The sequence below is a fragment of the Montipora capricornis genome, unplaced genomic scaffold (assembly GCF_036669925.1).
Source record: "Montipora capricornis isolate CH-2021 unplaced genomic scaffold, ASM3666992v2 scaffold_483, whole genome shotgun sequence".
In the NCBI taxonomy this organism is placed as follows: Eukaryota; Metazoa; Cnidaria; class Anthozoa; order Scleractinia; family Acroporidae; genus Montipora; species Montipora capricornis.
In genome coordinates, this window is record NW_027180220.1 from 52,590 (window position 1) to 77,500 (window position 24,911).

Sequence of the window (24,911 nt, forward strand, 5' to 3'; positions counted from 1 at the left end):
TACTGCCCTGCATTCTTTCCTTACACATTGAGAGAGTAAGTAAATGATGTATCTTGAAATGTTCCTGAACAGAGAAGGTTTTAGTTGTTTAATCCGCTTAGATTCAAAGTGGAGGTGTCAGCACAAAGCAAATAATGAGTAAGAATGCATTTAATATTTCAGCCATAACAAATCCGTAATGTCTTCTTCCTTTAAAGTTTTACTTTAAGCTGAGCAAGACCAGAGCCTTGTATGTATGGTTTCTATCACAACTTTGAGCCTCCCGGAACAAAACCATCAGTTGTTTGGAGCAATGGAACAGTCATTTCATCTCGATCCGTGTTCAACTTGAAGTGCCTTTCTAATCAGTTGCGCAGTTTGCTCGAGTGTGAAATGACTTCTTGTTTTTCCTGCTCCATTTGTCACTTCTCTTAAGAACCTTTCAGCTTTCTGCATCAGTTCTACTTTTTTTGCCCACTAGGCATAAATGATTTGTGTTAAGAAAGTTTAAAGTTTTCGTACAAGATTCGATAATGCATGGATAACCACTTTAAATTATAAAATTTTGCAGAGTCACATCTTGTCGTGGAGGACGTCGCATCGATAATTAGCACCCCATTGGTAAGTTGCTCACTGTTACTTTTTCTTAATAACATCAACAAGTAATTTTTGTGTGATAAACCAGTTCTGATGACGTTTGCGGTAGTTTTTGTTGGATCAAGTTAGTGACTAGTGACTCAGTTTGGATCAAGTTAGGAGCAACGAACAATGGCATCCTTTTCTATGCATTTGCATTCCGTAACTTGCTGAGTACATTTCTCTGAAGAAGGTCGCAGAAGGCGGCTGAAAATGTAGTTTTTTAACGTTTTAAGATGTGTTTTAATCCCTCTTCTTTTAGAATGCTTTATGTTTATTTTCTGAAGTGATCACCGTCACTCATGATCAGTTGCGAATGATGCACCCAATATTGCTTATCCGTTAATTTATTTGCAGCCAGATTCATTAATATTCCTGCTCAAAAGGTTGAAAAGAGGAACATTGCAAGGTATTTAGTAATATTAGCTTGCTGAGTGTAATAAGTTATTTGTTTGTCGTTTCATCGAACTATGCTACCCTCTATTCTTTCCTTGCACAACGAGAAAGTAAGTGATGTATCAGTCTTCAGCTTTTTTTATTTACAGTCATTTGATCTCGATCCCCGGTGTTTGGGTAGGCATAATTTATTTGTGTTAAGACAGTTATATCCCCCAAGATAATGCTTTACCGAGAGACTTGGCAGTAGATAACCACATCAAATTAAACTTTTTAGAGTTACGAGCCGAACCTTTGGCTTTTGAAAAGGATCCATTTGGACCAACACTGGTAAGTCGTTTATTTTTACTTGTATCTTTATCTTATGAACAAATGACTCATGCTATGCAAACCAGTTTCAATTACATCCAACTTGCTCCATGAAGAGATATTTTTTTCAATCGGTTGAGCCTGCTCGGGGTTACTCGGAATAAATCCGAATTCCCCTTGGCAGGAGTCGAAGCTAAGACCTTCTACAATAACTTCTCATCTTAGAAAGTCAAGTTATTTGATTTTTAAAGCTAAGCCCGGCAAAAAAGACAAAATCCGATTTAAAATAGAAGTAACTGAGTGATGGGCTTAACATTAAATGCTTTTATGAGGAAATTATTATTAATTTTTTTCTGTTATCTTGGATTAGTATTCGAGGTCTCTTGGTATTTTTCTAAATCAGAATTTTTGCCTTACTTCATTGCATATCATATGTTTATATCAGAGTTAGAATCTGGAAGAAAGATTGTCTTGTAACCTTCCCTGCTCTTACTGAGCAATTGTTAACCAATCAGGATCAAGTGATCATGCCTTAATTCTTGTTGACCTAAAAGTGGCCTGGTGATTAACAAATAATGCCTTCTTTCTCAGCCAATCAGCATTCGGTAATTTTCGCCTGTATTTGAAAAACTTAGTAAATGAACAAGTAATTGATGCGTAATCAACCAGTTCTGACTACGTTTTACTTGCTTCCTGTTGTGCTCTCTATACTTTCAATTAATGCTTGAAAGTATATATTGTTGTTTTTACATAAAGTTTGTAAAACGTTCACGGTTATTCAGTTGTAACTGACGCGCACACGCACGCAAACAATCCACCGATATTGGTTATCCATTAATTCATTTGTAGCTGGATTCCTTGGGTTTCTGCTCAGTCCGTTCCAACGAGGACATTGCAAGGTAATGATACACTCTAAATTAATTATTTGTTTGTTGTTTGATCGAACTATACTGCTTTCTGTTCTTCGCTCAGTTGCATCGAGAATCGCATAATGTCTCATCAGTCTTAAAGTCTTCACTGTTACTCATTGTTTCATTACAAGACCAAGTAATGTATGCGTAGTAAAACCAAATCTGAATATTTTCTACTGGGCTCCTGTTTGTTACGTTTTCTCTGTACTTTGGATTAAAGTTAGTAACTATATCGGCACACATTCCTTTTATGTTTATTTGTTTATTTCCTGGAGTGGTGACGATTATTCAGAAGCTCCTGGTTGTGACTGACGCATGCAGCAAACAAATTACCAATTTTGCTTACCATTAATTCATTTATGGCGGGATCCATTATTCCGGCTTAAGAGCTTGTAACGTTTCGAGGAACATTGCAAAGTAATTAATAATATTAGCCTGAGGGGTGTAATAAATTATTTGTTTCTTGTGTGATCGCGGAACTATATACTGCCCTGCATTCTTTCCTTACACATTGAGAGAGTAAGTAAATGATGTATCTTGAATTGTTCCTGAACAGAGAAGGTTTTAGTTGTTTAATCCGCTTAGATTCAAAGTGGAGGGTGTCCGCACAAAGCAAATGACGAGTAAGAATGCATTGAAAATTTCAGCCATAACAAATTCGTAATGTCTACTCCCTTTAAAGTTTTACTTTAAGCTAAGCAAGACCAAAGCCTTGTATGTATGGTTTCCATCACAACTTTGAGCCTCCCGGAACGAAACCATCAGTTGTTTGGAGCAATGAAACAGTCATTTCATCTCGATCCGTGTTCAATTTGAAGTACCTTTCTAATCAGTTGCGCAGTTTGCTCGAGTGTGAAATGACTTTTTGTTTTTCCTGCTCTATTTGTCACTTCTCTTAAGAACCTTTCAGCTTTCTGCATCAGTTCTACTCTTTTTGCCCACTAGGCATAAATGATTTGTGTTAAGAAAGTTTAAAGTTTTGGTACAAGATTCGATAATGCATGGATAACCACATTAAATTATAATATTTTGCAGAGTCACTTCTTGTTGTGGAGGACCTCGCATCGATAATTAGCATCCAATTGGTAAGTTGCTCACTGTTACTCTTTCTTAATAACACCAACAAGTAATTTTTATGTGATAAACCAGATCTGTTGACTTTTGCGGTAGTTTTTGTTGTTTCTCTTCACTCAGTTTGGATCAAGTTAGTGACTAGTGACTCAGTTTGGATCAAGTTAGGAGAAACGAACAATGACATCCTTGTCTATGTATTTGCATTCCGTAACTTGCTGAGTACATTTCTCTGAAGAAGGTCGCAAAAGGCTTTCATCGAACTATGCTACCCTCTATTCTTTCCTTGCACATCGATAATCCATCACCCTTGTTAAACATAACATATTTTTCAATGTGTTTGCCTGGAAATTGTTCAGTTTTGACATAAAATTTCGCCGTAGATCCACATTTGGGTAACATGCTTTTAACTCAACTAATGATGTTATCGACAGATATATAATGATTATGCTTACGATTTCGACAACAAATAATTTTCACACTGTTAAATTTGAAATACCAATTAGTTCACCTAAACATGTTCGGCTTATTTTTTGTTCCTTTTACATTTCATGGGACACTAGCTTTGAAACAAAACGGACAAATATCTTTTATTCTACAAGGTCAGCAAAAAAATATCAGTCTTACACATTAACAACGAAATTGTAACAAATGAGTTAAATGAATTATTTAAAAATTTTAAACATTTGCAATTGCTACTAATAACACTGCAAACGGATCTATTCACAATTTCTAATCCAAGTTTTAATCTCATTACACTTAACGCAACCTTGAGAAACTCAGTTTTTTGGTGTTAATTTTTTTCAATTTACAACATTTGTTGAAAAATTTTCTAACAACCTATTTTTTTCCGATTGCGATATTATTGAATTAAAGCCTTACAAAAAAGCCTTACTAGAGAAAAGAAAATCATGTTAGAGCTGCTTCTTATGGAGAGCCATATGTGCCAAAATTAAAATTACAAATAACTGGTGTAAATCTACAATCGTTAGTGCAGGATTACTAATTGTTGGTGTTAAACCACAATCGTTAGTGCAGAAGTACCAGTCGTTGGTGTCAAACCACAATCGTGAGTGCAGAATTACTAATCGTTGGTGTTAAACTGTTGGTGTTAAATCTTTGATGTTAAATTGTCATCGTAACTGCTGGGCAAAAATCGTCACCGTTAAAGTACAAAGAGTCACGATCAACTTGAATGGCAACTGTTAAGCCACGAATCACTCCTGCTAGGTTTTCGTTTCTTTCGCTAGTGCTAATTAACAATTAGACCTGTAGCCCGCGAGGGCTACGGGTAAAATAGCCCATAAGGGGAAGCCGAATGGGCTATTGACACGTGACCCTTGAGGGCGAAGGGTCTAATTGGTTTAGTATCACCCAACTAGTCGGACAGAAAAGGCAATAATAAAGTTAGCAAATGCAAGTTGAAGAAATAATTATTTGGGAATAAAACGAACGAAAGCGTCACGCTTTTCGCTACTCGAGAACTATTACTAATAGTCCTCTAGTAGCGTAGGCGGCCACTTGCCATATATTAAAATTCAGCTTGAAAGAGAGGTTTAGAGGACCAAGACAAAGGAAAGTGGATGATAAGTTAATATTTTTTACATCCATTCCAACTTGTTTCTATTGTTTTTGTCCTCTCTACCTCATATCAAGCTGAATATTGATATTTCGAAAATGGCCTATTAAAATGCAGGATTTGCATTAGAGGGGTTTTCAAATCAGTGTCGTAAAACCCAAACCAAAGTAATTACTTTGGCCAATCAAAAAGGACGGAGAGAATCCAGTAAACCAATCAAAACTCGAAGTAATTACACGTAGCCAACACAAAGCGCGGGAAAATGTGCACGCGCGAGCCACGATTGGTTTTGGTGCGAGAACTTATTACTTTCGACACTCAATTGACGAGCGGTACCGAACGGTCAGTACGAAGTCTTGCACGTACGAGCACGTGACGGTGAAGAGAAAGAGGAAGTGGCCTTGGTCTGGAGCGGCGATCAACGGGATTTGTTTCAACATCATTTGCCATTCTTAAAAGCAAAGGAAAATAAAAGCGACAAAGGCACATTTGCGTAAACCAAAGGCTCATATAGTAAATTAATTGCCATAAACTTTCTTGTTGTTGTAAAGTGGGCAGGTAGATTCCCTCCAGATAAAATAGAAGCCATAAAAAAGACCAAAACGTCCCTTTCATAAGTAGCGAAAATTCTTTACCTTTCACAAAATTGTTGTGCAACGTGAACTTCCGCAGCAAAGCGACATCAAATTGACGGACTAATCTGATAAGAACGAGACACGCGACTTACCCTTCTCTCGCCGTCGACGATTTCGGATATCGAGCACAGATTGTCTTTAGGGGAGTAGGTCAGCTATGGGACGCCAAATGTAAAAATATTATTTAAGTACTTTCCCCCTATTTTTTTGTTATTTATCAAATATCACAAAAGTTATCTTGTAATTTATAAATAACAAATTCAAGTACCTTTGCGATTTGTAAATCACACGATTGCCAACATTGCGATTTATAAATCGCAAAGTAGCAAACTGTGCGATATATAAATAGCAAGAATCGGACATTGGAGATTTAGAAATGTGTATTTATAAATTACGCGTTATATAAATTGCAAAGTTGGCAATCTTGCGATTTATAAATCGCAAAGATGACAATCCTGCCAATAATGAAAATAATATCTTTTTACATTTGGCGCCCCATAGTCAGCGACATTTTGAAGTTTGTTCTCAAAAGACCAGCAGACTCACCTACCCCTAGATGAAATATTTCGAGATCCTTACCCATCACCATGCGTGGTCTAACAAAGAATTTCAAGAATTTTCAACCTTTGTTTTGCCAAGTAAGGCAACACATTGTGTCCAACCCTTTGGAATATTGAAATCTGACATAGGAATTTTGATCAGGAAATATTGTGTCGCTTACTTGACGAGTGATGCCCCATTCTAAACCCAATAGCACTTCCCACTAAAAGCCACTCTAGTCCACCAGTGGGTGCCAATTTGATACAGTAGATAGATAGGTAGATGGCCTTTATTTAAAAGCGATGAGTATTAAAACTACATGAGCTTGTGGGGTCGATTTCGCCCGAAATGACTCATAAGCACCTCGAATTTGCTCGGCAAACCATGTCAGCCATGAGGAGGAGAATCCTGGCGTCGCTCTCCATAGAAAGTAGCGTCTTGAAAAAGTTCGAAGCACAGGACATAACACCTGAAGTCGTTCAGAATCTGTCTGACGCTCAACTGTTTGAACTCGGAGTGACAATTATAGGAAAGCGCCAGCTATGACGGTACCTCTACAGAGAAAGCAGAGCTGGCAACGGTAAGCAGGTCGCTTTTTATTATAAGCTTAATTTACAACTGAGTTTAAGCTTAACTTCTGAAAATCTTATGAACAAAGAACAATAGAAATAATATACAGAATTAACATCTCGTAATGTAGGTTTCGTTTCGCTTTATGAAGTTAGCGAAACGTTATTGCCTATTCTAATTCGTTGCATGCGCTCAATTTGGTAGTGAGTCTTGCAGCCTCGCTTTTAATATGTGGAAGTGGATAACCTAATACAAATTCACTGGTTAGTTGTAGTTTTCAGCTTTTAACCCCAAATATGATATGAAGATTAGGACTGATAGTTATTTGAAAAGGAAATCGCTAGCAAGAAGTACCACGAATTTATACCGATGACACATGTTTTGCATTTCAGTCATTTCACTTTTTTTCCTCATTTTCTTTTAAATCATGGTTTTCTTCTTGGCAGTGCATAGCATCTGGAGCAAGAGTGGCTGTAAATGAAGTGTTTAGTTATCTACAGCAACAACAAACTAGATCCACAGTTCCTGTGGCTGACGTAATATCAGAAGCACATACATTGTACTCTGGTTCAGTCTGCTAACTATGATCTAACAGAACTGGTGGGGGAAAACTAGCCTTTAAAGGTAGGTAGTTCAAGGACAAAGCCTGGTAAATGTAGATTTCCATTCCAAGGTTCAAGGGCAACTGGCATTATCAAAGGAAAGGTTGCAGCGCCAAGGGTTCATCAGAAATGTGTGGTGGTTTTGGATCACAAGGACAACTGTCCAGAAGTGTACCCCTTGGCAGATGACATGGTTGTGAGTGACGGTAACATACATTATCAGGGAAATGATGATGAAATTCACATCAGAGAGAAAATTAGAGACTACCCTGTGTGCAAGACTGCAAGAGTGTGAATCTACTGTTGATGGTATTTTTCTTTCCTGTTCAGTCCTTATTAAGTAATCCTAAGAATTATTTTGTACCAAAACACAGAGCTGCAAAGTGAATGAGATGCAGTGAAGGGGTGCAACGCATAGATTTTTTAGCATATAAGCACTTTTTTTAACAGATAGGTTTTGGACATTTTAAACTTGCAAGGGTGACAGAACAGTTTAGAATCTATTATTGTGTTGGGTTTTGATGCCAATCCTTGCTGTAGCCTTTTTGAAGAAAACCCAAAGGTGAACCTGTCAGAATAGCATATCCACTCTATCTTTATGCATTTCAAGTGTTACCAGAATATCGTTTACGACACATCAACTAATAGAAGCCAGTAAAAGGAACGTTGCTTGCCAGCCCTTCTAGTTTTAGCTAAGGGTAACATGCATTTTCTCTACTCAAGAAGTTAGGAAGGGATTGGGTGTGGACAAGTGAGTATGTATGGCATGTATATTTGTCATAAGGATATTTTTCTTTTTATAGGACAGTGATGATGAGGAATTTGTGAAATACAGTGAGGATGTACGTACTTTTGGGAGACAGTTGGATGAGGACTTTGTGAAACACACTGAGGATGCAGGTTCTTTTGGGACACAGTCAGTGTCATCAACCAGCACTCCTTCAATTAACCCCTGTACAACTACAATCCAGCTAATGCAGCCATCAAGTACAGCTAATGCAGCCATCAAGTAGTACTGGTCCAACTAATACCAATGTTGTTGATTATTTATCAACTGGTCAGTTAGCACCAGGAACCAGTAATGATGATGACCAGTTCATGAAGGATTAAGTTAACGGAATTGTTTCCCAACATAAAGATGCAAGTGATAGAAGAAACTGTCCACAACTCTTGAGGATGCAGTTGACTTAATTACTTCTTGAAGAGAATGGTTAGTTGAATGTCTATGTTGTGGTTCACTTTTACACTTGGTTTAAATGTTATTTTCTTTTGTTTCAATATGATAGACATACATTACCATACACAAAAACGAAGCAAATTAAATTTTAACCCATTGACTTCCAGGGGAGTCTGGCTGGTTCAAGCCGGTTTGGGTGTCAAAGGGTTAAACCAAGAATAAAATTGAACCACAACATCTACAGTGTATATTTGGTACATGTTGCTGATTTGGTGCAATATTCAGGGTCTATCCAATCGATTTGATTAATTTTCCTATAAGTCATTCAGAATCTCAAAGCATTATTGGTCTTGAATTTTTATCACTGGACCGAGGAATCTTGGAAGGAATGAGAATACGGTCATTTGCAAGCCAGTTGTTTAGTTCTTTCTCGAATTAGATTTTAGTACATGGGTAACTTGTTTGGAAGCTCCCCAGACAGGTTGGTTTTTTACCTTTTACTTGTTTCATGGGCAAAGTGGTTGGTTCACGGTTTGGGCAAACGGTGAACAAAATTAAAGACCAACAAACTTCTGTTGGGAATTGTGCTTACCATTTGAACAAAGCAGTGCTGTTTACTGGTCCAGGAACACAGGACCACCTTTTCAGACATTTCATTGCTTTTGGTAATTTTCCACTGCAAGAACACAATATGTTGTGTCCATTTACTTTCCAACCTAAATTTCGAGAAATGCTTAGCAAAAAGGGTATACCTCTGCTGTTTAGTTTGAAAAAATATATGTTAATTATTGAACTATATAGACTGATACTGAATACCATAGGGAATGCGAGATCATAAATTGAGTCCTTTTCTTTAGGAGAGTCTTTTTCTTTAGGAGATGTTATAATGTCCATTATAGAGTCTAATGTCACTTGAGCCTCTACATGTATATTGACACATAGGCCGTAGTGGATCATTGGTTATATATTAAACTATTTAAAGTTAGGTAAAAATAGAAGGTGTGCATCAAGGGTGAGGTGGGTTGATAATGCATATGGGAACTACAAAAGGGAAAGTGACTAGACTTTAGATCTCCAGAGGCCGTCAATTCTCTGGGAAGGGGTTCCATCTACCACCAAAGATCGTTTACCAACCAAGTCTGAAAGGAAGCTCTCCTCTATTGTGTAAATTGAACTAAATAGCAGTCCCATTTTTTTTCAGAAATCTTTACGTTATTGAACACCTTGGTTTTGTCCTTGACTAAGAACCTCCGGAAAACAGTTACAAAAAAATGAAATAGATCAATTAATATTTTTTGTGCCTGTTGTGTCATGTAATGAGTGTGCATGTGCAACATTTACAAGAAAAGGTTCAAGTACAACTTTAGTTTAAGAAAATATATTTTGCAAATGTTTTAATTTGGTGCGCTGAGGTTTGATACAAATGTAGGCCACTGGGGTTGAAAGTGATAGATACAATAGCACACTAAGCTTTCTACAGTCCATGTACAGTTTTGAACTATTCCTTCAGACATGCAGAAATCAGAGTAAAAGGCAGCTAAACATTTAATGCAAAGTCGTGCAATTTTTGTATTTATGAAATAAATAAGGTCAGTACAGTGTGTCTTGCAATTTCTATGATAAGAATGCTACAAATAAATAATAAAATTATATTCCTTGTATTTCAAATTATAATTTTTTAAATAGGCAATGTTAAGCAGTAAGGATGAAATAGCTGCTCTAATGCTGACCCATGATTTTTTAAGGCTCATGGAAGAAAGTGGGTTGACAGAAATGTTGACAGTAAGTAAAGTGCATTTTCCCCTTGTCCCTGAAATACAATACAATACTTTGTTGACACTCCCAAGGGGTTTTTTTAGCGACAATTGACATAATTGACATAAGAACTGCTCATAGATAAATTTTAATAGAACCATAATTAATTTAATTAAATGATTTGGTAAAAAACAGGCGACGGGGTAGCTCATCGTAAAACAAACAGTATACTTTTTACTTGTTGTATTTCCCATTGTTAAACTGAGACACCAACCTTTCTCTCTGCAATGTCCTTATTTGATCAGTGATTTTTGTGGCTGAAACATTTTTGGTAGATACATTGTACTTTTCAGATCATATAGGTCACTCTGTATAAAATAACCCAGATATACTCTTTTCTTGAGTTGACCACCTTTGAGTTGTTCTTTGTTTCTTCATCTTGTCGCACCTGTTCTGAATACAGTTCGAAATTTATGTAGCAAAACTGAGAGGTTTTATAGAAATTCTGCAGCAAGACTTTGCCACCGTGCATTTCATGCTACATAATTGTTGTCATTGAACGATTTTACTTATGTAGTGTTTATTATTTATGAACTGGTCAATATCTCTTAAACCTATTGCACTTTTTTTAAAAAACCAAACAGCTTCATTTGTTTCACATCAGTTTCCAAAAGTAGATTTTATTTATTTCTCACAGGGTAAGATTATTATAATGGCATCCGGCTTTCTGTTCTTTTTGGCTAACTGCTCTTTAGAAACAGATTCATTAATAACATTTTAGTACTTATTTCATTAATTTTTATTTTTAAGGATGAAAATTGTCCAGTGGTGATTCAAGGCCTAATTACACAATTGGCCTTGAGCAAGCGAATTGCAATGCTGGACCACTTTGCAGCAGGACTAGAGATCCTAGATGTATTACCTGCAGTGTGTGCTAAGCCTGAATTTCTCTTTGTTTTATCTGGAAAGAAGATATCTCCTGACAGTGTCAAAAGTGTGTTCAGGTTGAAACCTTCTGCAAGTGAATTAATGTATTCAAGCTGTGACTATTTTTACTATGGTCAAAATGTACATTGACAACAGCAGTGAAGAAGGTAAGATCTTAATTGATGCATTTAAGGGAGAGCCCATCTATAGACCCACTTGCTAAACTCTTGAACGGTGAAAGTGTTATGTGTAGTCTTTGCTGATAGATAATAATTGGATATTTACTTGCATAAAATTTCCAGGTATTTAAAAGCGGGGCTTAAGCCAGAAATTGAAAACTTGTATTATTATTATTATAATAATAATAATAATAATAATAATAATAGTAATAATAATAATAATAATAATAATAATAATAATAATCACAATCATAATAATGTTTCTTTTATAGCGCCTATCCAGACGTGATCTAAGCGCTTTACAAGTCATGAAAAATTAAAATTAATCCATAAGGGAAAAAAGTTTTACAAAAATTTCCTTAAGTAAATAAGTTTTAAGTCGTGTTTTGAAAGTCTCGAGAATATCAGATTTTTAAATGTGTTCTGGTAGAGCGTTCCAAAGTTGTGGCGAGGCGACAGCAAAAGCTCTAGATCCATAAGACTTCATATTATAGGTGGTAGGGTTAAGACGGAGCAATGTAGATGATCGGAGGATTCTTGAAGGACGGTGGAGACTTATCAGTTCTTGTATGTATGAGGGAGACATCATGCAAAGCCTTGAAAGTGAGAATTAAAATCTTAAACTTTATGCGTTCAGTAAGTGATAACAAGTGTAGATATTTCAAGAAGGGAGTAATGTGGTTGTATCTCGAGAAAAATGTTATTAAATGAGCAGCTGCGTTTTGTACATACTGTAGTTTTTTAGCGGCATATTTTGGGAGATTGTACAGAAGGGAGTTGCAGTGGTCAAGGTTGGATATTAAGATAAAGGCATGCACAAGTGTTTTAGCAGTTTCCATTGATATAAATTTTAAATTAAAATTTAAATGCACGGGTGTTCTCACTTATGTCCAGAAATAAACCAAACTGTGTGCGAAAATTAAAACTTTTAATGTCGAAAACAACCAGAAGTACAAGATTATTACTAAATTTTCTGATAAGTGATAGATTACAAAGGTGATATCAGTGGTCAAAATGTTGTGGCCAAAATGACTCACGAGGGGCAGCCAAGTGAGTCCATAACAAATTTTGACCACTGTGATGATGAATATCGTTGTCGATAAGAGTACAGATAACACTGAACCACTTTCGATTTGTTTCTTACCACAATATTCTACGCCAAAGATAGTTTTTATTTCAGAGCGTGACCAAAATCATGACACAAAGAAAGAGCAAGCGTTGTCTATAACTTTCTCCCAATACGATTGGTTTATTTCCCAAAATGAGGGTTCCTGATTGGCTATTACATTACGTGACAAATTGACACGAGCTTGACGCGAGCAGACTTCTATCGACAACAGAAAATTAGCCAATCAGATCGCGAGATTACAAGCAATTGTGGTAAAACAGTATTTTCATCTAATTGCATAAAAAAGTACACCATTTTCTATTTCTCACTGTGGATTGTAAATAATTTAAAAATCATTGTTGATGCTACATAATTAGAGTACCCTTGTGTATTGTTTAGTTAAAATAACCAGTGTTGTTTTTTTATTGTGTACAGAGCTCAAGCGACTATTAAGAGGCTGTCCGCGTAAGAACGGATAAGGCAAATTTCCGCACTTCACCGATTTCCTTGATATTTTCAGTGATTGTCGACTACCCTATCCCATGTACAAATATCGCATTTACTTTGATCAATTCCATGCTTTTCATTTTTTTAGAGGACTGTTTCCGAGGTGACCTCTGAACTCCACAATTTGCCGTCTGTAACACCTTCGATCTAGCTGTAAATATCGGACACCAGCAAAGCTCTGCTTTCTATTATGGAAAGCTGATTATTTTATATATTTAAGAGTAACTCTTCTTTAATGCATCACAGGTTCAACGATTGAGTTCTACAAAATATTTACTGAGTTATGAATGTTTCAAAATACCTTATCTTGAGCCGAGGATTTTTTGAGGCGGGAGGTACCTGCGTTTGAAAGCTAATATCTCAGTTGTGGGACGTGATCTAGAGCTAAGACTACTACAGCTGGAAAGTACTTATACAAGGCTAACACATCATAGAATAAAACTTTTGGGCACTCGCTTGCGGGCGCCGTAAAAGGGTTCGTTATTTTCACAATTATTCGGCGTCATTTTGACATAAAAGGAACCGCCGTTCCAACTATTTTTTGATCGCAAGTTTGAGAAACAGCCTTCTCTTGAGAAAATATTTATATAGATAATTCAATTACTTCATCCTAAATGCCGTTCAACCTTCAAGATCTTGCATGTACGAAAATTGGCCTGTTTGTGAAGAATAAACAAAAGAAGACGAGGGAGACTCGTCGTCTACATATTCACTTATGCGTAAATGAAAGGCATTTTTGAGAGGACAAAATTCATTGATATGTGTATGGCCATACACCGATGATATTTTCATCAGTTCCGTGTTCCGTGCTAATTCTGTTAAATGTTTTTTATCAGTTTCTAAGGGAATTACTTGGAAAACAAACATATTGAGCTGTTTATTAATACAGGGTAAGGTAATAAATAGAGAATCTCCACAGACGTTTAATTTTAAAAGAAAATCGGTTTTTTTTTTTCCGTTTACGCCATTTTACCCTTGTACGTTGTGAAAATTTATCAAAGTTATCGGGAACAAATTGTCTCTTTAATTATCTCAATTAAATTAAATCGAACATGATTGTCGGGAGAGATTTGCAAACAAAACCAAAACAGATTTTATCGACAAGTCTTCGGTGTTCGCTTTAAAATGTCCTCCATCTACTCAGATTGTTCGTTCCACGAACTATTGAAAACACCATGTGGGTCTAGTAGGGACGAACTTGCGCATGTTTTGCTATCAGAGTGCAATGCAGACATATCTGCCCATTTGGCTAACTGCCACTTGTCGAAGTGTAGTGACGTTACAGAGGTTAAACTGATCATTTCAAGAGCGGAAATCCAGCACTTGTCAAGCTCTCAACTGAAGGGATGCACCATCTGCCCCAGGCACAGACATCTACTGGGACGATTTTGGCGTGGTCCAAGATCCTGCCAATACCCTGACCACACAGGAAAAATTGCAAGTGTGAAGGGCAGCCACGTCATTACCTTCCAAATGGCCGACGAAATAAAGCTTATTTTTCAAAGAAATACTGCTGTCGGATCACGTAAGTACACTTTGGCCTCGGTTAATTCTTGTGGTGAGTCCCGTTTAGCCCTAATACCAGTGAAATATTATTTCAGGCTTCAGCTGTTGTTGTTTTTCATTGGTGTATACCTAAAACTAAAATGTACTTCTTTTTACTGTCTAGCAACCAATGACAACTATATACTCTCCGTTGTTTTCGTTTTTTACTAGCCTGAATGGCAAACAATATTGGAGAATATAAAACCCGTGCTGGGCTGCACGTACCATAGTGTGAACTCCTCCCCATAGTTTGTCCCTTTCTGAGTCTTTCTACTACCATTCAGGAATAGTTTCCTGTTATTTATCGTACGCATTGTTGTTATTATTTACACATAGCTATCTGCACCACTTGCCGTAAGAAGCATGCTGAGCGACTGGCGGCAACTGGATGGCAGAGCTCTGCTAAAGTCTTGTCTAACCAGGAAGAAGCGGATACTGAGAGGTTTGTTGATTATGTTTATTGCGTTCGAGGTCCTAGACTATGGAAGCAGCTAATTTAGTGCCAAGTCACATGCTGAGAGCGAGCAGTTAAGGCAAAGATCACTCAATTTGCGTGGACCCCTTTTTGAATTCTTTTTGAATGATATGACACCAGAATTTCTGCAATCAAGGTTTGTTTATGGTGACAATCAAAGTGCTTACCATTTAACGAATACTAAATACTGAAAACAAATTAGGTCTTCCACAACCGCACCCTGATTATTTGAAGAGAAGTTTTTCGTGCAGAGAAATAGTTAAGCAGGCCATTCTGGAATGTTGAAGAAATTAAAGGATTAAATTAAAGGAAATGTACTATAATAATTATTTAACTGTAGTAAATCTGTAATGTGACCAGCCCAACTGGTGAATTGTGATGATTTTTCTTTTCCGATATGGCACTAAGAAGTCCTCTTGCAAAATTTACATACTGACCCCCTTCAACTCAGACCTAAACAAACATAGTTCCTCCCTCTTTGCAAATGGAAAATAGCCTTGAACCCCCTTGAATGTCTCTTCCCTCCCCTCTACATAAACCGGGCCCTTAATGCCCCTCTTTAGTAATACGGTTAACATGTTTTATAAATCCGCGCCTGTACCCCACGGTAAAATAGATAATATTTCGATCCTCCAGAGTTGCTAAAGCTGAAGCAAGAACAGCCATACGAGCACATGCTGCTGAAATGCAGACAACGCCATTTCGCCAGTTCCCCACGCCTGCCTCGAACCCACATTCCAGTCCTTGTTGGAGTCCTGTCTTGATTCCCGAAGTAACCTCTGATCATAGACCTGAATTAGTCAGCACCTATAACGCTGCGATGGACGAGGTTGCAAGAAATGTTCCTTACGAAAGAAAACCTCTAAAATCACAGCTTGTCTCATGGGAAAAATGTACTTCAGAACAGCGACAGTGCTTCATCGAAAAGGCCAAAGAAGACTCCATGCTTGTGTGCGAAGTGATAGCCCCAAACTACGGGAAGGTGCTTTTCAATGCCATGGCCACCTTAGGAGAAATGGATCACGTAGCAGAAGCCGATGTTGTGCTCAAAGCCTTGATGAGCGCTTACAAGAATGCTAAAACCAAAAGCACCAAGATGCAAATTCTCAGCCTATATGCACACAAGTATTCGGTGAGCACACTGAAGAAACTTCACGCACCATATGGAAAACTGTCTACACGTCAGATACAGAGAGCGCGGTGTCATGCAAGAGCGATAGGTCCAGGCTTGGCTCCTGAGGAGAAGAAATACCATCGTGTCCGCATTGATATGAGCAAAGTTGATCATTTCGTTGAATTTATTAATCGCCCGTACTTTTATCAGGATGTATCCTACGGAACTAAGTTACTTAAGCTAGACAGTGGCCAGACAATGGAGATGCCAAACGTTGTCCGTACAGTAACTCGTTCTACAATGATTAGTCAGTACATGCAGTTCTGTCAGGAGGAGAGATTTGAACCTCTAAGTCGAACTACCCTCTTCAAGATTCTGGAAGTAAGACAAGCTTCGCAGCGAAAGTCTTTACAAGGCCTCGACAATACGGCCGCCGATGGCTCTGCAGGTTTCCATAAAATTGAATCGATAGTCGATGATCTAGAGAAAGGAGGGATGGACAGGCAATGGTGCACTGAAATCAAGGAAAGGCTAAGGAATGGGAAACGCTATTTGAAAACCAATTTTCGTGTTCATTGCAACCCTGAGGAAGCCTTTTGTCCTGATCATTGTCGCAAGTTCGCACTTAGTGACGAACAAGATCCTGACTTCCAAGAGAAATGCTCCCATCAACATACAGAAAGCTGCAGTGACTGCCAAGACCTTCGAAACGCATTCGATGAAGTCGAAGATAGAATTCAAAGTGCCCTGTGGATTCCTTACAGCACTGAAGAAGGAGAAGATCTGCTATGCGACTTCAAGCTGGCAAAGGCAAATATCTTGCACTGGAAGGCGCACGTTGTTCGTTCCGTTAACCAAGAAGCGGCGAAGCAAGATCAATTGAAGATGATAAGTGTGAATCCAAATTGTGCGCTGATAATAATGGATTGGGCGATGAAGTTTCTTCAGCTTAGATATCGAGAAAAACAGTCCGACTGGTTCGGTAAGAGAGGATTGAGTTGGCACATATCGACGGTGATCACAGGCGATCTTGACGTCAGTGGAAAGCTGGAGGTGCAGTCATATGCCCATCTGTTTGATGCATGCCAACAGGATTGGTTCGCTGTGTGTTCTATTCTAGAAAACACATTAGGAGAAGTTAAGGCCAAGAAGCCTCACATCACCCAAGTTTATTTGAGATCAGATGAAGCTGGTTGCTACCATAATAATTCTCTAATCGCTGCAGCAAGGAGCGTTGGTGAACGGGTTGGTGTAGACGTTTGTCGCTATGACTTTTCTGAACCGCAGTATGGCAAAGACGTTTGTGATCGGATCTTGTGCCCTATGAAAACATGCATCCGCCGTTTCTGCGACGAAGGACACGACATTCTGACAGCGGGGGACTTGAGAAGGGCACTATCTGAACGACCAGTGAAGGGTACCTCCGCATGTGTTTGTGAGGTTTACGAAGCGAAGTTAACCCTAGAAGTGAACAAAATAGATGGTTTCAGCAAACTGCACAACGTCCAGATTGACGAGAAAACTATTCGTGTGTGGAAGTCCTACAGAATTGGGCGTGGCAAGGAAATCTCACTCGACCAGCTGGTGACAAGAGATCAAGGGGACACCTGTCTCATAGTTAAGGAAGAGTTTTTCCCTATTCATAATTCACGTGTATACCAAAGCAGAGATTCTGTGGCGGAGGATTCAGATGAAGGCAATCGTCATCACGATTTGGACAATTCGGACATTGAAATTTTTGAATGTTCGGAGCCTGGGTGTGTGAAGAGTTTTCAGCTGTTTTCAGAACTTGAAGCGCATTTAGATGTAGGGGATCACTGCGTTGAGGCTGAAAGACAGTCAGAAACGCTTTACGATACGATTCGTAGAGATTGGGTGGAGAGATTTACCACAACAGTCAACATCACTGAAGATGAACCTTGCGAACCTGTCCACCAGAGTGAAAGTGAACCGGCGCCCACCACGAGCTGTGTTATTATGGGCTGGGCCTTAACCAAGCAACGAGCAGGATCAACTAGATTCCCCGAGAAAGTTAAAAACTACCTGACAGCAAACTTTGACCTTGGAGAACAGTCAGGGCTAAAAGCTGACCCTCAGCAAGTTTCCAATGATATGCGGAAGGCAAGAGATGAGCAGAACAGAAGGTTACTTGAGCGAGAAGAGTGGTTGACTAAAAGCCAAGTGCAAGGGTTTTTTTTCATGCCTGTCTGCAAACAGAAGAAGAAAACAAGCACCCTCACCTGAAGGTGTGCAAAGTTCAAAGGAACTCTTTCTAGAGGAAGAAGAAGAAGAGCGACAGCGGCTGATGGAGCACATCAAAGAGGAACTGAGGCCGCAGCATCCCCTTTCATACGACGCCTTCAACTTGTGCGAGTGTGCGAAGAAAAATAAGCTGCATCAATTTAACGTGACACTGCTCAAGGATATCTTGCGCTATTATGGAGTACCATTTAAATCAAGAGACAGAAACAAGGACCTGATAGATCTATTGATGTCATTTGTTCAAGAATGCAAATGCTTTAATTAGAGCACTACTGGCATGTAAGTCCATTCAAATCTCAACAAGTTACATCGTCTGGAAATAAGGAGGCAAAACCAATGCAAACTGAACTGTTTTTGTGCGCGTGTGTGTGTGTTTTGTATTTTTCATTTTTTGATGAATGACTAATAGTTGTAAAGCCATTTGTTGGGTACTGATTGAACCCTTTCAACCTCGTCGAACTCACCATCTAACTTTCCACGGGTCGTCTAATCCAGACCGCGCCCTGTTTTCTCAAATGACTCGTTTGCCGCCATGCCGTAAACGTTCAAATTAAAGACGCAAACTACAGTAAGCTAAATGTACCGTGATATTGCCGGCCAAGAAGTGGTATTTCATGAAAATTTACGATGGCATCAATGCAAATAACATAATTTTTTCCTCTTTGCCCCCGGCTGTTGACTGTTGCGCGTCCGGCCCGTACCAAGAACACGGCACTACGTTGTCATGAAAAAGGATTCACCGTGCTCAATGCGATAACCTACTGCACACTAGCTCAGAACATAATTCTGATCAGAAACATTATTCTGTACCCAAGTATATTGGTGAGGAACAGACCACACCAGTTTGGTTGCTAATTTGCATAAGTGAATATGTAGACGACGAGTCTCCCTCGTCTTCTCTTGTTTATTCTTCACAAACAGGCCAATTTTTGTACATGCAAGATCTTGAAGGTTGAACAGCATTTAGGATGAAGTAATTAAATTATCTATATAAATATTTTCTCAAGAGAAGGATGTTTCTCAAACTTGCGATCAAAAAATAGCTGGAACGGCGGTTCCTTTTATGTCAAAATGGCGCCGAATAATTGTGAAAATAACGAACCCTTTTACGGCGCCCGCAAGCGAGTGCCCAAAAGTTTTATTCTATGATGTGTTAGCCTTGTATAAGTACTTTCCAGCTGTAGTAGTCTTAGCTCTAGATCACGTCCCACATCTGAGATATTAGCTTTCAAACGTAGGTACCTCCCGCCTCAAAAAATCCTCGGCTCAAGATAAGGTATTTTGAAACATTCATAACTCAGTAAATATTTTGTAGAACTCAATCGTTGAACCTGTGATGCATTAAAGAAGAGTTACTCTTAAATATATAAAATAATCAGCTTTCCATAATAGAAAGCAGAGCTTTGCTGGTGTCCGATATTTACAGCTAGATCGAAGGTGTTACAGACGGCAAATTGTGGAGTTCAGAGGTCACCTCGGAAACAGTCCTCTAAAAAAATGAAAAGCATGGAACTGATCAAAGTAAATGCGATATTTGTACATGGGATAGGGTAGTCGACAATCACTGAAAATATCAAGGAAATCGGTGAACTGCGGAAATTTACCTTATCCGTTCTTACGCGGACAGCCTCTTAAAATTATCTACTGGTGCGGAGGAACACCCCCCTTGTAGTGTTATCCTGTTGGAAACTAGTTTTGATAATGAATTAGTATCTATGCATCTACCTGCTTATGAGAGATTATCATCCACAGTTTATGGCGTCTTTAGAGTATGACGACTTCAGAAGTGCATTTTCAGCAGCTATTGATGGAAATTCCTTTAACTGTGTTAGGAGTTATTTTTCTATGTTGTTACTGTTGGACTGTTGGGCCATTTGAGATGACGATCTCTGTGGTAAATAACGAGACAAAGTTGATTCAGTAGAATAACATAGATATAAAAGTAGGTCTAGAGTGTTTGATAGGTTTTTGAAGCATATTCAGTGGGATCAGGGTTTAATGATTTCCTTTTTATCTTTTGCCTGTATCATCTGACTCTCCCTCTGTTAAGCATCTTTTGTGTGGCAACTTCACTTGGGCTGTGGACACTTTTCTTTCTTTCTGCCTTCTTTCTCTCATAATTTGTTCCTTGCCTTGTAAACATTAAATTTCTTCTGTATGCTCTTACTCTTTCTGCTCCTGTTTTTGGAACCTTCTAAGACGATTAACCATGATTGATCTTAGTTACTAACAGTAATACTTTCAGAACATCAAGATTACATCATAAGTTTAAACTAACTAGTTGGTCTGCTGTTTCCCTCAACAATGTTTATTGAGCATTCTCTGAAATAAACTTAACTGACCAGGTACGAAACTCTTGATTTGGAATGATTTGAAAGCAAAATAGCAAAATAAAGGCATTTTTATTTTGAAATCTACATATTCAATTCACAGAGTGCAATGTCCATAAAATATAGTGTAATGTCCGCCATATAACATTTTCATCAATAACAACCTAGGAGACTGGAACTGAGTGATTGATCAGGGCTGGGCACAGTCCAATACCAGTAAACCAAAAATACATGTATGCAATGAATTTAAAGTGACCAAAATGAAGCAAATACCACAATTATCTTACTACCCTGCTACCAACTGCTGAACCACTTCACGAAGGTAGATGTAAATGTCGGCTCCTCGCTACACTGAAGTGGGTCAACAGAAGCAGTTGCCAATGTCACTTGATTGACTTGATTCAATATCACTACTGTAGCTGGAACTTCAACAAGGTCTACATCAAATCCACTGGGTGGTGGGGTGGGCCGTGGGGATAACACCCGTAGTAAGTTAAGTCAATGGAGTCATCATTTTGTGCAGCAATACTAGAATAATACCAAAGTTGGTCGGGTGACCAATTGTGTGCTGTGCGCATGGGGTGGTGGTTATAAGCCTCCCGAGTATTCCTGAAGTGCTCTGTTTATCCTTGATAGGAAAACGTATAGCAGGAAAAAGAGATCCACGTCATCGGTTGGAGAAAGTAAACCAGAATCTTCTAACAAATGAAACAGTGAATAGTACAAGGCACAGACACATCTGAAGACATCTCTCCACAATCTTTTAATACGTTGATTGAGGCTGGAACGGCCAGCAATGTGACTGCCCCTGTGTTTAATCCTTTCATGACGAACATAAAGAGTTCAACATCGATATTTTCGCCTCCTTTGTCAGACCGTACACGAAATGGCCATCCAAATCTCTCTCTGTAGCTTCTGACCCAACAGTTGCTGCCCGATTATTATTGGAGCATTTTTGCGAAGACGCAAGGCTTGCCAAATGGGGGGGGGGGGGGGCTTAATGCCGCACGAAGTATTGCAGCAAGCAGAAAAATTCTCGATCGTGCTGTGAAAAGTGTAATGCAAGGTTCCCTGAAGATTTTAGCAAGGACCAATGAAAGCGCGTGTTTTGATGTGTGATGTGATGTCATTAGACAAACTTGCATGACGGGCGCGACTATTGATGATCTTGTGTTCGGAGGTGAGTGAAAACACATTTTTCTCATTTGCCTGACCATTGTGTTTTGTACACTTGGTTTGAGTGTTCTTTTAATATTTATTTTCGAACCATCGTGTTCTATATTGAGTGAACGAGCTCAAAACTAAACCGGCGTACGAGTTCTTATCGGTCGTTGTTGTCAATTTTGGATTTCGGCCCGCGAGTAGAGCAGTTTGTTTTTCGTTTGGTAACCATTGAGTTGTGAACAATTTAATTTTTTTTTTCAAAGGGAATACGTTGTCTGCAAAGTTCACAATTCGATGATCAATTTGACTTATAATTCATCGCTGTATCTTGCAAAATAAAAATTATTATTACTAAGATTAAGTGATGCATTACGTCGCCCAGATCACAGTCTGACAATTGAGAGTAAATTCCCCCCCCCCCCTCCTTTTACATACTTATTTGGAACTCCTCACATTTTCTGTAGAGAATTCTTCGACTTATAAACAAAGATTGTGCAATTTCCTCCATACTACAACCGACTGAAATTAAAAACTCTACCTGATCAGGATTTATGGGAATGAAAGGTCTTCCCTTACTGCCAGAACGCACGCACTCCCGCGGAAGAGCTTCTGACGTGTAATATACGACACAATAAGAGAAGTAGCTCCTCCAGACATCCGCTCCCCGTAATTCTTTCGTTGTAAACAATTTCTTGTAGACCTGTTTTATTGAAGGCTATGAACCGTTCGAAGTTGATCGTGAGTCTTTGTACTTAACGATGACAATTTTTGCCTAGCAGTTACGATTACAGTTAAACATCAAATATTTCTATTTTGCAGTTATGATCACAGTTTAAAACCAACGATTAGTAAGTAATTCTGCACTAATGATTGTGGTTTAAAACCAATGATTAGTACTCCTGCACTAACTATTGTAGATTTACACCAGGCATTTGTAATTTTGCACAAATGGCTCTCCATAGCTTCTTATGGTGACCACTCTTTGGACTGACGTTAAATTTATTATATATGCCGGGTGAAGACCATGCTTTACCCTTACGGCTCTTGCCGACGATGGGCATGATGACATTCGGTTACACAATGTCTTTTGTTATCTTTATCAGATGGATAAGGAGATTGAACACTAAGAACATGTTTTAGTTTTTAAGTTTTGCCAGATGCGGGCAAATGAAGCTAAAGTTGCGTGACTTGTCACGCGTGACTGTTGCATGACACGAAACGGGGCAAAACAAAACCCTTACAGGAGGGCGCTCGGTTGGCTTTTGTTTGCCTTTTGTTTGCCTAGTCATTGACTAGGACTTTCACCGCTGACAAGGCGGTTGTCGTTTTCCCATTTCACCTCTGGGAGCGAGGTTGAGATCCCGAGGAATCTCTGAGCACCCTCCTTTAACCAGTTGGGCCCAAGGTCGGGATTACCCGAGGGGTACTTTCGACTGGCTCGATTTCTCCCTATACCCTGTAACTCAACATCCGCACGAGTCGTCAAGCAGTGTTCAGAGAGTGGTCAACTCTCACACACCTAGACCCCACCAGAATCATGAGCTACTATGAGTGAGGTGTAATTCTCTTATATATTAAGCTAAGAATTCAGTTGATTAGGCTTGTGGGAAGGCAATTTTGTCCCACTTTGCTGGCTTGTGCTGATAAGCATGCGCATAACCGCTGCTATGTGCGACCGAACACAATGCGGTCGGTGTCCCACCCCCTAGGGATATCTGCCCGCATTACTTTTGCACAGCTGATATTCTCCAAAAAATTGATGGAAGCAGTGCATTAGTGTATCCACCATTTTATTTTCTTTGAAGGTATTCCTAGTCTTAGCTTATTCGTGTTAAAGGTTTCTTAAATTCTTTGTGTTATTTTTGCAATAATTAATTGCCATTTTTGTTGATTTGCTGGACGCCATTTTAATATTTTGTATGTTGTGTAAACAGCGTCGCTAGCACTGACGATCGATCAAAAATTTAGCTAGTTGGCGATTGTGCAGTACCGTCAGTTCACTTTTTGCACGGAGATACGAAATTTCAACGGAAAATTCTTATAAGTCTTATGTTTAGAAACTCACCTTTTAGCTTGACTTATGTCGAGAAAAATAAAATATATCTCGCATTTTACGAGAAGAGAACGCCTTTGAAAATGAAAAGATATAACTCGACGCTCAATAAAAATCGCATTTAATAAGAAACAAATGTTACTTACCTCAAAGAGAACTTGAAATTATCTTCCCACCTAAATAGAAGGTCGCTTGGTCACGAAAAGAACAAACGCAAGCAGACTAATCGATAAGTCTTTGGAACGTTTCGTTTTTACAACGAAATACTGAATTGTGAAGTCTAAGTGTCCGGGAAATAAGGCAACATTCTGTAAATTTTAATACCTGACATGTTTACAGTTTACTAGTGATATGATTTTTAATTTTCAACCACAAATTTCGCAAAGTGACAAGACATAAATGATTCCATGAAAATGCAGCCAGCTTGTCACAACCCGAGATGATTGGTCTCACTGTTATGGTTGGTTTGTGAATTTTCGTTAGAGTATAAAACTCTGGTATTCTAGGTGGGTTGGGTGTTTGTGAGAGCCATTTTTTGGTCATGTCATCAATGTGGTTTTCACGGTGTAAGTCAGTTAACGTTATAAGGTGCAAGACCTTGTTTTGAGTTCCCTTCACCATGGGTTCTGTAAGACGTCTGTAGCTTTGTTCGTCGTCAAGGAGGTTTTCTCCCTCCTTTACTTTGTCAGTTTTGTTCATGACGACAGTGGTACTGCTCTTGTCCCCTTTTTTCAGGTTAATATCATTGTTTTGTTTCAATTCATTTAGTGCCTTTTGTTCGTCGCGTGACAAGTTTTGTTTCAGCTTTGTTATTTGTACTTCCATTAGTTGTCATTTAACCTCCTCAAGGTAGCTTTCGAGGGCGACTGATTTTTTAACTGGTGGATTCCAATATGATTTAACGTAGAAAGGGTTAACGTCTCTATTGTGTCCATAGGAAGTGTATTTAAGATGCATTTGTCTTCCAGAAATCTCAAAATTTATCCTGCAATAATTGCCTTTGGTTAGTTTATTCACCGGTATGAATTTTATTAACAGACAGTATCATTTTGATCAAACATGATAATGTAATGGATTTGATGATAAA

General features: G+C 38.6%; 2 protein-coding genes across 2 annotated transcripts in view; both read left to right on the plus strand.

Annotated features, from left to right (window-relative positions):
* Nucleotides 1-548: 548 nt before the first annotated feature.
* LOC138036399 (tetratricopeptide repeat protein 28-like) overlaps nt 549-24,911 on the plus strand; it is a 105,794-nt gene continuing 81,431 nt past the window's right edge. Inside the window, exons 1-4 of the mRNA XM_068882707.1 lie at nt 549-600; nt 973-1,024; nt 1,289-1,341; nt 2,170-2,219. The gene's annotated coding sequence lies outside the window, so the exon portion shown is untranslated. The remainder of the gene's footprint in view (nt 601-972; nt 1,025-1,288; nt 1,342-2,169; nt 2,220-24,911) is intronic.
* Nucleotides 16,915-18,259, plus strand: LOC138036395 (uncharacterized). Its single transcript, XM_068882703.1, has one exon. It carries the CDS (start codon nt 16,937-16,939, stop codon nt 18,257-18,259), a length of 1,323 nt encoding a protein of 440 aa, XP_068738804.1. The 5' UTR covers nt 16,915-16,936.